General features: G+C 33.3%; 1 protein-coding gene across 1 annotated transcript in view; it reads right to left on the reverse strand.

The window, feature by feature from the left end:
- Positions 1-1,318: 1,318 nt before the first annotated feature.
- Positions 1,319-15,297, reverse strand: part of LOC134855494 (uncharacterized) — a 30,416-nt gene continuing 16,437 nt past the window's right edge. Inside the window, exons 2-5 of the mRNA XM_063872031.1 lie at positions 8,760-8,895; positions 2,788-2,986; positions 2,174-2,271; positions 1,319-1,782 (exon numbers count right to left, since the gene is read on the reverse strand). Coding sequence (XP_063728101.1) covers positions 1,439-1,782; positions 2,174-2,271; positions 2,788-2,986; positions 8,760-8,895 — 777 coding nt within the window. The 3' untranslated portion in view covers positions 1,319-1,438. The remainder of the gene's footprint in view (positions 1,783-2,173; positions 2,272-2,787; positions 2,987-8,759; positions 8,896-15,297) is intronic.

Genomic DNA, 15,297 nt, shown 5'->3' on the forward strand with positions numbered 1-15,297 from the left:
GCCAAAAAAAATTACAAACTCAGGGACGGGGGTTTGCTCTTGTTCTTGTTTGTAATGACAATTCCTATAGCGTTGTTCAAATCATGAGTAAATTAGTAGTGCCAAAATTTTGATATAATACAATTCAATCGTCAATCCTGAACACAATCATTTAACTTCAAATTGCCCATTTTGTCCTAAATATAGTTTTTTTTCACTTCAACAAAAAAACAGTTAGATCATCATTTGCATTAAAGGACGACACACAAAAACCAAGTTTTCTGGCAACAAAAACTTAAAAATGGAAAACAATATTGAAAAAAAAATCAGAAATCAAAGCAGACAAAAAAACTCGTTTTTTTTTGTTTTTTTTCTGCAACTTTTCAACGTTATTTATATTAGTACTCGTAATTTGAATTTTTTGCTGATATTTCATTTTTACAGAGTACAAACTGAAAACATGATTTGAAAATGTTTCAAATTATCATCTAACTAAAGGGGTCTTTAGGAGCTGATAGTTCGGACTTCTAACCTACAGTTTTGTTTTGAGCTTTAGAAAAATTTAAACAGAAAACTCATTTTTCCATGCCTAGAGAACTGCAAATCAGATTGTTTTGTCGCACGGTTCCACATATAATAAAAAGCATTACCGTTGCAGAAAAAGTGCACTAACAACTTCCATCGATTGTGTTTTGTTTTCTAATTTTGTTTGAAAATTACAATGGGACAAAGTTCTGCAATAACGAACATAAAAGCTCGTACCAGCGCGGCTTGCTTAGTTTTCTGACTGCTTTTTAAAGATTATATTGTAGAGTTCGACTTAAAAAAAGAAAGATTTCAAAAACCAAGTTTGGAAAACCAGCTGAATTAAATAGCCGCTTACGCGTTAAAAGCACAAAACTTATCGTCCGTTAATTATCACAACTTCTAAAATCCTATAAGCCTCATAGTGATGTAAAATTGATCACAAGAGAAATGTTCCATAATTTCAGCTTAGAATTTTAATAGTTTCCAGATGATATCAGTATCCTCTCAAAAGAGTTTGGTTAAAAAGTCGAAATTTGTCTGTAAAAAACCACCCGAGCACAATAACTACGCCACTCTCTTCAAAATTCGGAGCAAGATGAAGAAGTATCAATAATATTTGTACAAATGAATCCAGAAAATTTTTTGCCGAATGTCTATAAAGACTGCGAACACCAATCTTGGGTGTCCACTTTTTTATTATATAAATATTGCAAATATTTTCTTTAAGTAGAATCAATTTTTTTCCAAAATAATAATCCAAAGGTTTTTGATATATAATTTTTTTCATAATTAAGGATTAGATATTCGTATATGCGTTTTAAAAGTCTGAGTTTTTATATGTTATTCTGTACTTTACACGTTTTAAGTTTTCGATCATCTAATTTTTCACATCAACGAAGGCTGTCGTGCTCCATTTCAATTGTTTTGACGCTCAATTTTCGCGTCGTCGCTGAAAAGAGAAAAACCACATCTCTAAGTCAAAATCTGGATTCTTTTTGTTCAAGTCGTCATTCTCGAACTGATCAAATCCGACTCCAGTCTCGTGCCGTCCTTCGCACCCTTTGTCCACTACTTTGACTGGAATCGAAACTGGATCACCCACGGATTTGTTAGTGGCCTTTTCCAGAATCGAGATTACTTTATCAGCTTCGAAGTTGTTCCAGTTATCGATGTAGGGTTGAAAATGTTTCTCCACCTCATGTGCAATAAAACCGCAGTAAGAGCCAATTTTAAGACCGAGAAACATTATATTGCATCGTGACACTGAAACTTCATCTAAAAACAAAAGACCGTATATATTGGAACAAAAACATATGAATGGGAAAGCGTAAACTAACAAAAATTGCTGGCAAAAATTTCAACTCAACCATCCCCCTCCATCGAAACACCCCCTCAAAATATCCCCCTTAAATGCCGCAAAAGAAAAAAAAATGTGAAGAAAGCATAGCTAAGTTTTTGAAAAAGGGAAAAGTGCTTTTATATTCTGAAGATTGGGGTAATTACTAATTTTATGGCAAGTCGAAGGGGGGGGGGGGAGGTTGTGGTGATTGAAATGATAAGCAGTTATTGTCTGAAGAATTCATGACAACGTTGATTTCACACTGAAAGCTAAAAATTGAATGCGACTCCCTGTGCTTAATCTGGAAACTTTGACAGTTGAACTTACCGATGACCCAGTTTTCTGGTTTAACAGACAGCGTGATGTTGAAGCCAAAATTCAGTTGGTTTTGACCATTAGGATTATCGATTTTGGGGTTGATGCCTCTAAAAAACAAAAGCATGTATAATGAAGAAATTATATGTTTTCTTATATATTCATGAATATGATTAGAAAAATCAAACCTTACAGAAAAGCAATCAAATTAGAGTGACATGGCATCCACGCGGAACGACATAGCAATGAAATGAAACTTTTTAATTAGATTGTTACAACTTTAACCTTTCTTTTGAAATTTTTGAATTTTCAAATCATACTTAGCTCGAACGAGTTTACAATTTATTACAGTTTACAAAGAGTTTGCAATTTATTACTTTAAAAAACAATTTTTAGCTGATAGGCCAAAATGAGCAAATTCACTAAAAGTTGAAAACAATTTTTTTCTCAAATTTGGTTAGTTCAGACAAAAAAAGATTGAGCAAGTTTTTTTTTCTGTTTTTTGTCCAAGGTGAAAATTATTATGAGAAAAACATGTTGACATGAATATCTGAAATCATGAGACTTTTTGTTATACTCAATTTTTATGGTTATTCTAAATCAGCACGTTAAGGCAAAGCAATTACCCGATTCGTGCTTCGACTATCATATATCCGCTCGCAATCAAATTGTCAAGTCGAATAGTCTTCATCCCATAATCCAGACATTTATCACTCCAGAAGAGCTTCAGTGCCAGCTGTAACCAGACATCAGACTGAAATGAGGCTTTGCTTTTGATGCACACTTTGAGGAAGTCGTTTGCATCTGGATCGCAGTTAACTGTACCTAAAACGAGTTAGGCAGTCCTTGAAGCATGTGCAATTAAATTACTCAAGTTTAATTTCTTCGACTTTAATTTTCTATGAATTCATGGGCAAATTAGTTTAACAGCCTACAAAACAGCCATTTTAAATGCAACGATTGGAAAACATTATCCAAATGGAGCAAAGGAAGGTTTTTTGCGCAACTTAACATAAATTTCTGACTAAATTTCTGAGAAAAAAGATCAGCAAAAAATAAATAATATAGAGAATAATGGATTAAAGTTTTATTCATCTTGCTGATTACAAGGCAACTGAAAGAGGAAAAAGGTGAAAAAAGGATGAGAAGAGACCGAATTTTGTTAACAAAGTCAGAGATCTCGACAATTTTTCTCAAAATCTTGAATGATGAATTAAGACCGTTTCAAGCGTTTTTACTGTAAGCACTTTTGGTACGACATCAAAAGGCAGTGAGACTGCCAAGGACGCTTCAAGAATAAAGTATTTTATTAATATGTATTTGTATATTAATATATTAGCATATTTTCTGTGCAACGCATGTGTTTACTGGAAAATAGAAACAAAGTAGGTTCAAAAACTTGTTTCAGTGGGTTAATCTTTGAATCCACCTGTTTTCAAATTTCCCCCAAAAAATTAACTTAAGATTCTTGTCGAGTAGTGTGTATGGTTCTCGAAACTGATTTTTTTTTCTTTTTTTTTCGTTGCTATGCTTCAACTGTTCGTTTTCTCTTCTAATATTTTCTGCAAAGCGTGACTCAATTTAGAGCAGCTGACAAAATCGGGGGTAAAATATTTGTATCGTCAGCAAAAACTGTCATACAACTGCTTGAACAAACATTAGGCAGATCATTTATATACAAAACAGCGAATGGTCTGAAACAAGTTCCTGTGAAACCCTCGAAAGTAATTTCTACTGTTTTGATTGGTTATTATGAAATGCCCAATATGTTTGATTTGCGAGGAAAGACTTTGAAGTTTTATGGATCGGATATTTTGAGCCATATGCATGACAGTTTTTGAAAAAAAAATGGATGATCTACCGTATCAAATGCTTTTGAAAGATCTACGAACGTACATGCAACCATCAAGTTGTTTGTGAGTCTATAACTCACATTTTCTGCATCCTCTAATATCGCACTTACTGTTGACCTCTTACTTCAGTAACCAATTGGCGGGGTGTTATTATAACTTCTTTTTTTTTGACAAACTCAGTTATTCTGATACAATTTTTTTCGAAGTCTTCGCTTAGAAGAATTAGCGACGAAATTGGCCTGTAGTTACTACAAACATTTTCGAATACCGCTTTATGTTTTGGGTTCTGTGCATCGGGAAAAAAACCAAAAAATTGTCGATCTAAATCAAATGACTTAGTTTTTGCATACTGCTAGGGTATAATTTAAAAAATATATATTTTCAAAGTGTTGTCGAACGAATTTTGTTTTGCTAAAAACTATTGATCACAAGTTTGTTGTAGGACAAAAAAATGGTGTAGTTTTGATAGATTTCTTATCTAAAGAAGTTTTCATATTTCTTGAGGTTTTTTTTATATCGCATCGAAAATTGAAGGATTGCCCTTTTCGTAATAATTATGGGATTAACTGTAAAACCAGATCAATTTTCTCGGAGTAGGACTGTTCTGGATTCTGAATGCTGCGCCGAACTTCCGCAAGATGTGTCCGTTGTCAAGAGTTACCGTGTGCTTCATTGAGTTGAAAACTTTGCCTTTTAATGGTCTAAAGTGGGACTGTCCATTTCCGATTAACAGTTTTTCTAAATCAATTACCTCCTTTTGAGAACGGACCCGATAGAGTGTTCCTAGTTTAGATGTTTCTCGCCTTGTACGTTGGGTTATTTTGATAGCTTTTCTCTTCGGTGGGATTTCGAAGTCATAACCGCCTTCAATTGCGTCATTTTCCGCACATTGAAGTGCTCTATTGCTTGATATGATCGACTGTTCTTTTTCTAAGTTAAACAAGTATGAGACTAAGATTTTTCAAAAATGTTAGGAAGTCTAAGTTTTCAAATGAACATATCGATTGCTGAGTTTAAGGACAATTTCGGTTTGCTGACTATCATTGCAAGAAGTTTAGCCTTTAAATGCTCGACTACTCCCTTGAATCTATCATTTCGACTATTCGTTCAGTTAAGTTATTGTTTCAACTTACGATACGAAAGTAACGGAATATTTGTGCTCGGGGTGGGTTTTTTTTTCTTCAGACAAATTTTGATTTTTTAACTAGCGGTTTTTGACGGAATTTTTTTATATCATTCGAAAGGTATTGTATTCTTGAGCTCGAATTTGAAAAGATATTTTACCTGTAACCATTTTCTTAAAGTTACGGGGGTTTAAAGATTGCCATTTTGGCCAATTTGGGACAATTAACGCGCGATATATATCGTAATATTAACGCGTAAGCGGAGAGTTAATCTCTCTTAGAACTCGTTCCAAATTGGTTGAAAGAAACTTATACGCCATAAGTGATTTGTTACAAGGAGCAAATTCTATCTTTGTGTACTTAAAATGGCGTGTGGGGGGATGATTTTCAAAGAAATTTTCAAATTTTAGAACAAAAATTTTTTCATTTCATTCTATTTGATTCAATTTTTTTGAAATATTTTTACTGCTCCATAAACCTTGAAAGGCAGTCGGAACCTTCAGGGCTTCGCAGTGATGCGAGCAGTCTTGTTGTTATTCTTCTCGCTAATTTTTTATTTCTTTTTTTTTCAGTTGCTATGTTTCAATTGTTCGTTTTCTCTTCTAATACTTTCTGCAAAGGGTGACTCAATTTTGAGCAGCTGAAAAAATCGGGGGTAAAATATTTGTATTGTCAGCAAAAACTGTCATACAACTGCTTGAACAAACACTAGGCAGATCATTTACATACAAAACAGCGAATGGTCTAAAACAAGTTCCTGTGAAACCCTCGAAAGTAATTTCTACTGTTTTGATTGGTTATTATGAAATGCCCAATATGTTTGATATATGTTTGCGAGGAAAGACTTTAAAGTTTTTAGGATCGGATATTTTGAGCCATCTGCATGACAATTTTTGAAAAAAATGGATGATCTACCGTATCAAATGCTTTTGAAAGATCTACGAACGTACATGCAACAATCAAGTTGTTTGTGAGTCTATAACTCACGTTTTCTGCATCCCCTTATATCACTCCTACGGTTGACCTCTTACTTCAGTAACCAATTGTCGGGGTGTTATTATAACTTTTTTTTTTCGACAAACTCAGTTATTCTGGTACAATTTTTTTTCGAAGTTTTCGCTTAGAAGAATTAGCAACGAAATTGGCCTGTAGTTACTACAAACAGTTTCTAATACCCCTTTATGTTTTGGGTTCTGTGCATCGTGGAAAAAACCAAAATATTGTCGATCTAAAACAAATGGCTTAGTTTTTGCATACTGCTAGGGTATAATTTAAAAAATATATATTTTCAAAGTGTTGTCGAACGAATTTTGTTTTGCTAAAAACTATTGATCACAAGTTTGTTGTAGGACAAAAAAAATGGTGTAGTTTTGATAGATTTCTTATCTAAAGAAGTTTTCATATTTCTTGAGGTTTTTTTATATGGCATCAAAAATTGAAGGATTGCCCTTTTTGTAATACTTATGGGATGAACTGTAAAACCAGATCAATTTTCTCGGAGTAGGACTGTTCTGGATTCTGAATGCTGCGCCGATCTTCCGCAAGATGTGTCCGTTGTCAAGAGTTACCGTGTGCTTCATTGAGTTGAAAACTTTGCCTTTTAATGGTCTAAAGTGGGACTGTCCATTTCCGATTAACAGTTTTTCTAAATCAATTACCTCCTTTTGAGAACGGACCCGATAGAGTGTTCCTAGTTTAGATGTTTCTCGCCTTGTACGTTGGGTTATTTTGATAGCTTTTCTCTTCGGTGGGATTTCGAAGTCATAACCGCCTTCAATTGCGTCATTTTCCGCACATTGAAGTGCTCTATTGCTTGATATGATCGACTGTTCTTTTTCTAAGTTAAACAAGTATGAGACTACGATTTTTCAAAAATGTTAGGAAGTCTAAGTTTTCAAATGAACATATCGATTGCTGAGTTTAAGGACAATTTCGGTTTGCTGATTATCATTGCAAGAAGTTTAGCCTTTAAATGCTCGACTACTCCCTTGAATCTATCATTTCGACTATTCGTTCAGTTAAGTTATTGTTTCAACTTACGATACGAAAGTAACGGAATATTTGTGCTCGGGGTGGGTTTTTTTTTCTTCAGACAAATTTTGATTTTTTAACTAGCGGTTTTTGACGGAATTTTTTTTATCATTCGAAAGGTATTGTTGTCCTGAGCTCGAATTTGAAAAGATATTTTACCTGTGACCATTTTTCATAAAGTTACAGGGGTTTAAAGATTGCCATTTTTGGCCAATTTGGGATAATTAACGCGCGATATATATCGTACTATTAACGCGTAAGCGGAGAGTTAATCTCTCTTAGAACTCATTCCAAATTGGTTGAAAGAAGCTTATTTGCCATAATTGATTTGTTGCTGGTTTTAATAATCGAAGCAGCTTTGTTATGTTTTTGAGATTTATGTATTCGACTTTTTTTATGTATTCGAGTTTTGCAGTATTTTCTTTTTTTTTTGGTACTAATTCGGGAAGTAGCTGGAAATTCAAAAGCTGTCAGTACTGTTCAGGCAGTTCAACAATTTCCGAGAATCCCGACTCATCCGACGTCTTATAGCACTGGGGGTAGCTTCAAAAAGGTCTAAGTAATAGTAAAATTAATTTAAGAGTCCTGGGTTTTCTTTATGTCTGTAAAAGGTAAAGAGTGAGAACAACTTTTTTGTAAAAAATTCAGATACCTATGGCTCATTGATTTAACATTTGAAGCAATGACGGAAAATTTCAGCCGCGTTATAACTTGATCATCAGATAATAGGAGCAATTGATCGGATAGTTCGAAATAAGCCAAATAACCGGCTATGACCCTGATTATACTATTACAAACTCTCTTAGTTGCTTCAGTTTTTTTCCTGGAAAGTTTTTTTCGGCAATATTTTAGCGTTGATTTTTTGATGTTTCAGCGCTGAAAAGTACATTTTCAAATGTGAAGCATCAGAAAAGAACAACGAGAAAAAGGTATGGAATTTGACACAAGCAATGAGCTATTATGGTTTTCTATTATGGTTCGTGTTCAGTTGTATATAATAGTTTTTCGTACGAAATTGAGCGAGAGTAGTGCAGGGAATGTGTGACTAGAGATTTCTACATTGTCGAGTTATATCCCAGTTGAAAGTTTTATATCACTGCCGTCATTTTTAAAACCATCCGACATATATTGATGACTTCAGCTCAGCATTCAATAATTATTTCTCGTGGGACCCTTTTTTGTAATACTATTGAGTTTTGAAAATTGAAAGTTGATAGGTCGTATATTCTGAGATAATAGTTAATGCAATATTCACCTGTTATAATTTGTCGTGTAGCGTATTCGACGAGCAAAATCAGTCCAAACTGAGTTGTTCCGAATTACTTGCTATTACATGAGAAATATGACGTTTTGAACTTGAAATTGCATGTGATGGGAGGACCTGACAACAAAAATTAAAAAACTGAAAAAGATCATTTTTTTATTTTATTAGATTAAAAAAACTTCTGCAGATATTTTAAAGGGAAGTTGGAAGAATTTCAATGACGGCCAGCTAAATTGGATGCAAAGTATACCAAAGAAGGAGCGGTTGGGTGATTTCAAAACGAAAAAAGAACTAACCTTTATAACTTCAAATGAAAAAAAACTAACCTGTTGAAAAAATAGCTGGTTCGAAAGATCCCTGCACCACGCCATCCTCAACAATCACTTCTCTCACTAAGCAATGGCCAGTGTCGATTGCAAAGTCAGGAATGTTAGTCTGCAGGTCGAAATCGCCAGCAGTCACCTGATAATGTTGACTGTGAATATACCGTTTAAACTACATTTTTTTTACCAGCCTCTATGAAATGTCTATGTACCTAATTTTTGGAGTTATTCAAAAAATGTAGAAAAAAGGGATCTTGTTAACTATTCCCACCTTGTTAACTATTGCAATAGGGGAGGGGGACACTTAACAAGGTACAAAACTCGTATACGCTTAACTGTTCAATTCTTTCTTTATAGAGGGGGGGGGGGTTTCGTTACAAGGTGCCATGGGGAGGGGGGATATTTAACAAGATACAAAAAATGTGCGACCATACAAAGCGTCATTCTTTTGAATTGTGTAAATTTAACATACTGAAGGTTCTTATCGACCTTTATAAAACAACGGCAAGTACCTATTTCCAAGTTCCCCGTAACTGAGGAGCTCGCCCCATAAGTTGGGCAATTTATGGAAAATGAGTAGTTTTAATATGAAAACACATTCTGGTAAACTCAGAACAGGAGAAATATGAAAAAAACCGAACACAATCTGAGTTTAAAACCGTAGCTGAAAGTTATGTATTTTTAGTAAAAACTCAGAGAACAATCATCAGAAATTCTTACACAAATTGAAATTTTAATATGGCCACCACTTTGTACTTCGGATTGCTTCAGTACCAACGAAACAACTGAAAACATATTTTACAAAAATTTGTTCAAATATAGTTGGTTCAATTGTTAATATATAATTGTAAAGTTTTTTAAAATTAATTAGATATCGATTTTCGACAAAAAGTAATAAAAATTGGAAGCACCATTTTCAATATCGTTCTGAGTTAACAACCACTCAATGAAATCGGAAAACTGCAAGAATGCAACTGTTAAATTAAACCAAGCTTTACCAGGTTGACTTCAATGCATATAAATACTTATCATGAGTCCATGCAAAAAATTGCTTGTCATACAATTCCCTCCATGAGTTCTTTGACGAAACTGGTAAGCATACGAATTTAATTTATGAAATATGTATGATAATCATTTCACCATAAATTGGGCTTTATAATATGAATTTTTAGACAACAGGGTTTTAAAACAAAACGCAAAAATTATTTACCTAAATCAAACAGTTTTTTTTCACAATTGTTGACTCACTTAACAAACAAGCTTAAGCTTATTATAGCTTAAATTCTTTAAGAGTTTGAGAATAGGATTAGAGTAAAAAAAAAACAGTCATCAAGATAAGAGTCATCATTATGTCATTACTACTTTGTGGAACCTGATCTAAACTACATTTTATGATTGGATAAATTAAATGTTTTACCAATGTAAAGTATTTAATATTAACCAATCATGATCCATCTAACTAACAACCCACTTATTTGTAAGTGCTGAAGTTACTTGTAATTTCAGCACCAGAGAGATTTGAATTTAACTTAGAAATTAGTTGGACTCTCCCGAGCACTTCAGCAGCCGCAATAAACCAGTATACCCTAGATCTATTGAGCCTAGCAGAGACTAGTTAAACAACCTGAGACTAGATAGTATAAGAGTAAGATTAGGATCGGTATTAGACTAAGAAGTTGCACGAATCTATCCGGCCGAAAATAAGATAGCGTGACGAGCAGACGGTGTACCCTATCCGAAATTACTCTATGAGTTACACTTCGGTCCTAACTCATCTGGTGCGACCATAAGTCTCGAACAAGACCTTAATAGCTTAGAATTAACCAAAAATAGATTAGAAATTAGACAAAAACATTTACAAAATGTTATACGACAATAATTTAATTGAAATGTCTCTCCGACTCAATAGATCAGAGCCAATATTCCGAACCATAATAGAACTACCCGGAATTGGAAGAAGACATCGAACCAAAGACGACATACGACAAAGTAGAAACTTGCCGTATAGTTATATGATAGTTCGGCAAAAGCCAGAACAAACTTTTATATTTCGAATACTACTTGCAATGAATTTAGATTTCCATTTGCAAACATAAAACCTTGAAGTTAATCTTCAAAATCATTTCAGGCGCTAAACAAAATTAATATTATACAATAACGATTGATAAAAAGATCTAAGATCGTTTTCCTAAAACTCTGCAGTATTATACAAAACATGTTTGAAAAATATTTATTGGAAAATAAAAATAAAAATTAGTAGCATGACAATAAATGGTTAGTAATCATAAATCATCTTGTTGTTCCAGCTTCATCACCTAAAACATAACAGCAATCATCAACTCACTAATATCATCAAAACACTAAATCTTTCCTTTACACACATCTAAAATTTTATTAAAACTTAAAGTCACTTAATTTTAAAACCAGATCATCAAGGCTTATCCTTGGATCTTAAATCATTTTCTACTTAATTAAATTTCAAATTTGATCATCAAGGCTTATCCTTGGATCAAACAGAACAACTTTGTTCTCCCCCACCCACTTAATTAGTGTCTAACGACCTCAAACGTCGATTCACTACCCAACCCTTCCTAAAGACCCAAGACTAATAGAAATTTTTAAACAAAACTAATCATTCAAATTAGGATAAACAGTGAAGAACTTCGGTTAATCATCCTTCACTTGACCCCCCCTCTTACCAGACCCAGGATAAATCTTAGACTTAGTAAGTTTAAAATAGTATCTAACGAACTACTCGCGTTCTAATTATACCTGAACCTTGTGGATCGATTTACTATTCTCCAACCCTTGAACACAATCACTACCCCTAAGTAAGATTAAGTAAGTTAACACCTTAGCTTATACTAGTCACGAGAAAGTAAAAATCATTCTTCGGAATCGATATACTTTTCTCTCCAACCCTGAACAAATAGACCCAGGTTAAGCTAACCAAAAAATCGTAAGAACTAACAGTTTAGGAAAATAGAAATCATTTAACAACCTTTTGCATCCGTCATCCTAAACCTTATGTCATTTAAAAACCTAGGAAATAAACAAACAATCATTTTACACAATTGTGAAATAGATAATAAAAAATACGACCTTGTAATCACACCTCATACACAAACAGTTGGATACATTCGAACAAAACGACAAACACTAAAGAGAAAAATAATAACTAAACAAAGACAAATAACACGAAAAAGATTTTCAAAAAATCGCAACGCATTTTCAGAATCAGAAACCAACAGTTTAGACGAACTTTACAAACTAAAAGAATCAATAGATAAAAATTACCCACTTCACGATCAATTATATTTCTCTGACTCAGAAACAACTTCAAATTCATCACAAAGAGGAAAAAGAAGAATAAAAAAGCAGTACAAACACAAACCAGTACATTTATACAATTGGAATCAACCAATTCGACACATTAATAATTACATATTAACAGTCATCGAACGGAAAAATGAGTTCAACGCACACCCCAGGTGACGAAACTCCAGATGATGATGAAATCTTTCCTTTTATAGTAGACGCAGATACTGATAGAGGACAACACATATTTTGTCAAAATTTACTCGTAAATTTATTTGAACCCGGAATCAGTCCATGTAAAACAGAGTTCCCCGATGTAAAAATCAAAAGACAAATCATAGATCACTATCTAAAAGATATATGCAACATAACACAACAGTATGGAATCTACTCCATAGAATTCACCTCACCAAACCATAATAATAGAAAATATACAATTCAAACAGACGATCTTGATTTAGAATTTTCAAAAGTTTTTTCAGAATATATAAAAAGCATCCAATACCATAACTCACAAAGAGCAAACTCCATATTCACCAATGAAGTTTTCGCAATAATATATAGTTATATTTCGATATTAGAAAACGAAATCCCATTAACAAATGTCTCACCGACAGAAACATCTAAACATTTAAGAGTACGACATGAAATCACACTACTCTCTAGTTATTTAAACATCATTAAAGAAAATTTCACGAAAGACGACGTTTCACAACATACCAAACACGATTTACAAAAAATTTTGGCATGGTTCATAATAGATTATTTCACACACAATATTGATTTAATTGCACAAGCAAGAAAAAATTTTAGACCCCAAAATTCGAACGATGATACCGCTATCACAGAACAATCAGATTATGTTTGGGACCCCGAATGGTCTCATCCCGCATTTATAAGCTTTCCACAATCAATCTCAAGTCAAGCAATAGGTACAATATCTTACATAAGAGATTACGTAAGAGTAATACCATTAACAATTGATGCAACACCATTAAACTATAATACATTTTTACCCGATACACAAAATAATAGTTTAAACTCTACAGTCATACACAACGAAAACCTCAATGGAACTAGGAATCTTACTCAACAAGATATCCAGACACCATCACACTTCATAAATGAAGAAATTGTACACACAACAACTACACAACAAAGTATTTCACCAATACGCCCAAATTTAACAACACCAAGAAATACAAATCCTTCACAAACACAGGTAACCTTACAATCAACCGTTAAACCTTCGGTTGCTCCAAAATATTCACATATGGATTACCAAACATATAGACCCATGACAATACCATCAAAAACACGCAAAATATTCACTAGAAACAACTTTGCAGACCATAATTATAATTATACACATCCATCAAAAACATATAATCAACCACAAAGAAATTTTAACCAATATACAAGATCTCGAAATTGGGATAACCCAATGACCCAATCTAATTCAATAAATTTCAAAACAAATCCTCCACAGGATCACAGTGAAAATTACCCATTTTTTCAACAAAATAAAAATAAAAAACAGACATCTTATCAAATGGATTATTTATCCTCAGATGATGACTTCTTACAACCAGATATATTTACACAAAATACTCAAGAATATCGTAGACAAGGAATACAGAAAACACGTACAAATCATAGAAATTTTTCTCCACAACCGATAGATGCACAACATCAACAACCAATTCAACAACAAAATCCAATTAATACACAATCTTTTCAACCAATTCAACAACAAAATCCAATGACTGCACACTCGTATCAACCATCACAAATGCAAAATGAAATACCACTCCCATATTATCTTCAACAACATGAAATAACAAGAAACCAACTTTCAAATTTTTCTCAAATGCCAAATGCAGCAGAATCATTACAAATGACAATGAATCCATACCTTATGGGTGGATCATCGATAACATCAAATAAACCTTTAATGGTCTTCACAGGAACAGACCCTGAATACTCTGTAGAAGATTACTTAAATGCAGTAACAGCAAATTTGATTTTAAACATAGGACCTGAACCAATTAACACGCCACTACATCAAAACTGGATACATCGACGCACAGCGTTGATACAAACAACCTTAGATGGCGCAGCCCAAAAATGGTTTTCAGTACTACCTCTAGAAATAAAATCAAACTGGAAAAGATTTACACAAGAATTTTCAAAAATGTTTGACTCCGAAAGAAACAAACAACAACAAAGAGTTTTATGTAATGAAATTCGCAGATTACCAAACGAAACCATCAAGCAAATAGCAGTACGAATCGAAACACTAGTTCGAAAAGCATATTCATTAAATACACATGACTATAAAAACACAAAGATGACAGAAATCTTAATGATGACCTTAACACCAAAAGGAAAATAGCAATAAAAAAGAGAGCATCACATCCTTCTTCAATTCGAGAACCCGATTTAGATTTTCGAAAACTAGTAGACAAATTAGAACAAGCAGAAATCACGATGAAACTAGAAGAAACGGAAAATCTAAAATTACAATACGTTAACAGAATTGAAACGACTCCCACTAATATTAATAATATACAGGAATCAGAGACAGACCTCGTTGAAAAAATCACTGAAATACTCAATATCTACGAAAAGAACCCAAACTTTAAAGGCAAACCATCTTTCAAAAAATGGTGTAATTATTGCCGACGATACGGACATAGTATTTCCGAATGTAGACAAAAACAGCAAGATAATCAAAATAAACCTCAAAAGTATAAAGAACCAAATAAATCATTCTATCAATACATGAAAAAAGATCAAAATCTACCGAACAAAACAGTCCACAGCAACAACAGTTCAGGAAAACCACTCCCGAACAATACAAATTATACAAGAAATCAATCACCATATAACTCAAGTTATAGAGGAAGATCACCAGAACGAAGAAACACGTATACTTCATCACAAAATCACTACAATAGACCAAATAGTCGAAATAACTACTCCAGATCAAATTCAAATACACAACGATTTGTTTCTAGATCTAATTCCCAATCAAGAAATAACTACTATCCAAACAACCAATCACGAAATTCATCATACAATAGGAATAGAAACTACTCCTATAATTGAAATAGAAGTTATTCAAACAACCGAAACCAGAATTACCCGAATAATCGATCAAGGAATAACTCATATAATAGATCGAACTATAACAGACCAAACAATAATTACCAAAACAGAT

Source organism: Symsagittifera roscoffensis, chromosome 10 (genome assembly GCF_963678635.1).
Source record: "Symsagittifera roscoffensis chromosome 10, txSymRosc1.1, whole genome shotgun sequence".
NCBI lineage: Eukaryota > Metazoa > Xenacoelomorpha > Acoela > Convolutidae > Symsagittifera > Symsagittifera roscoffensis.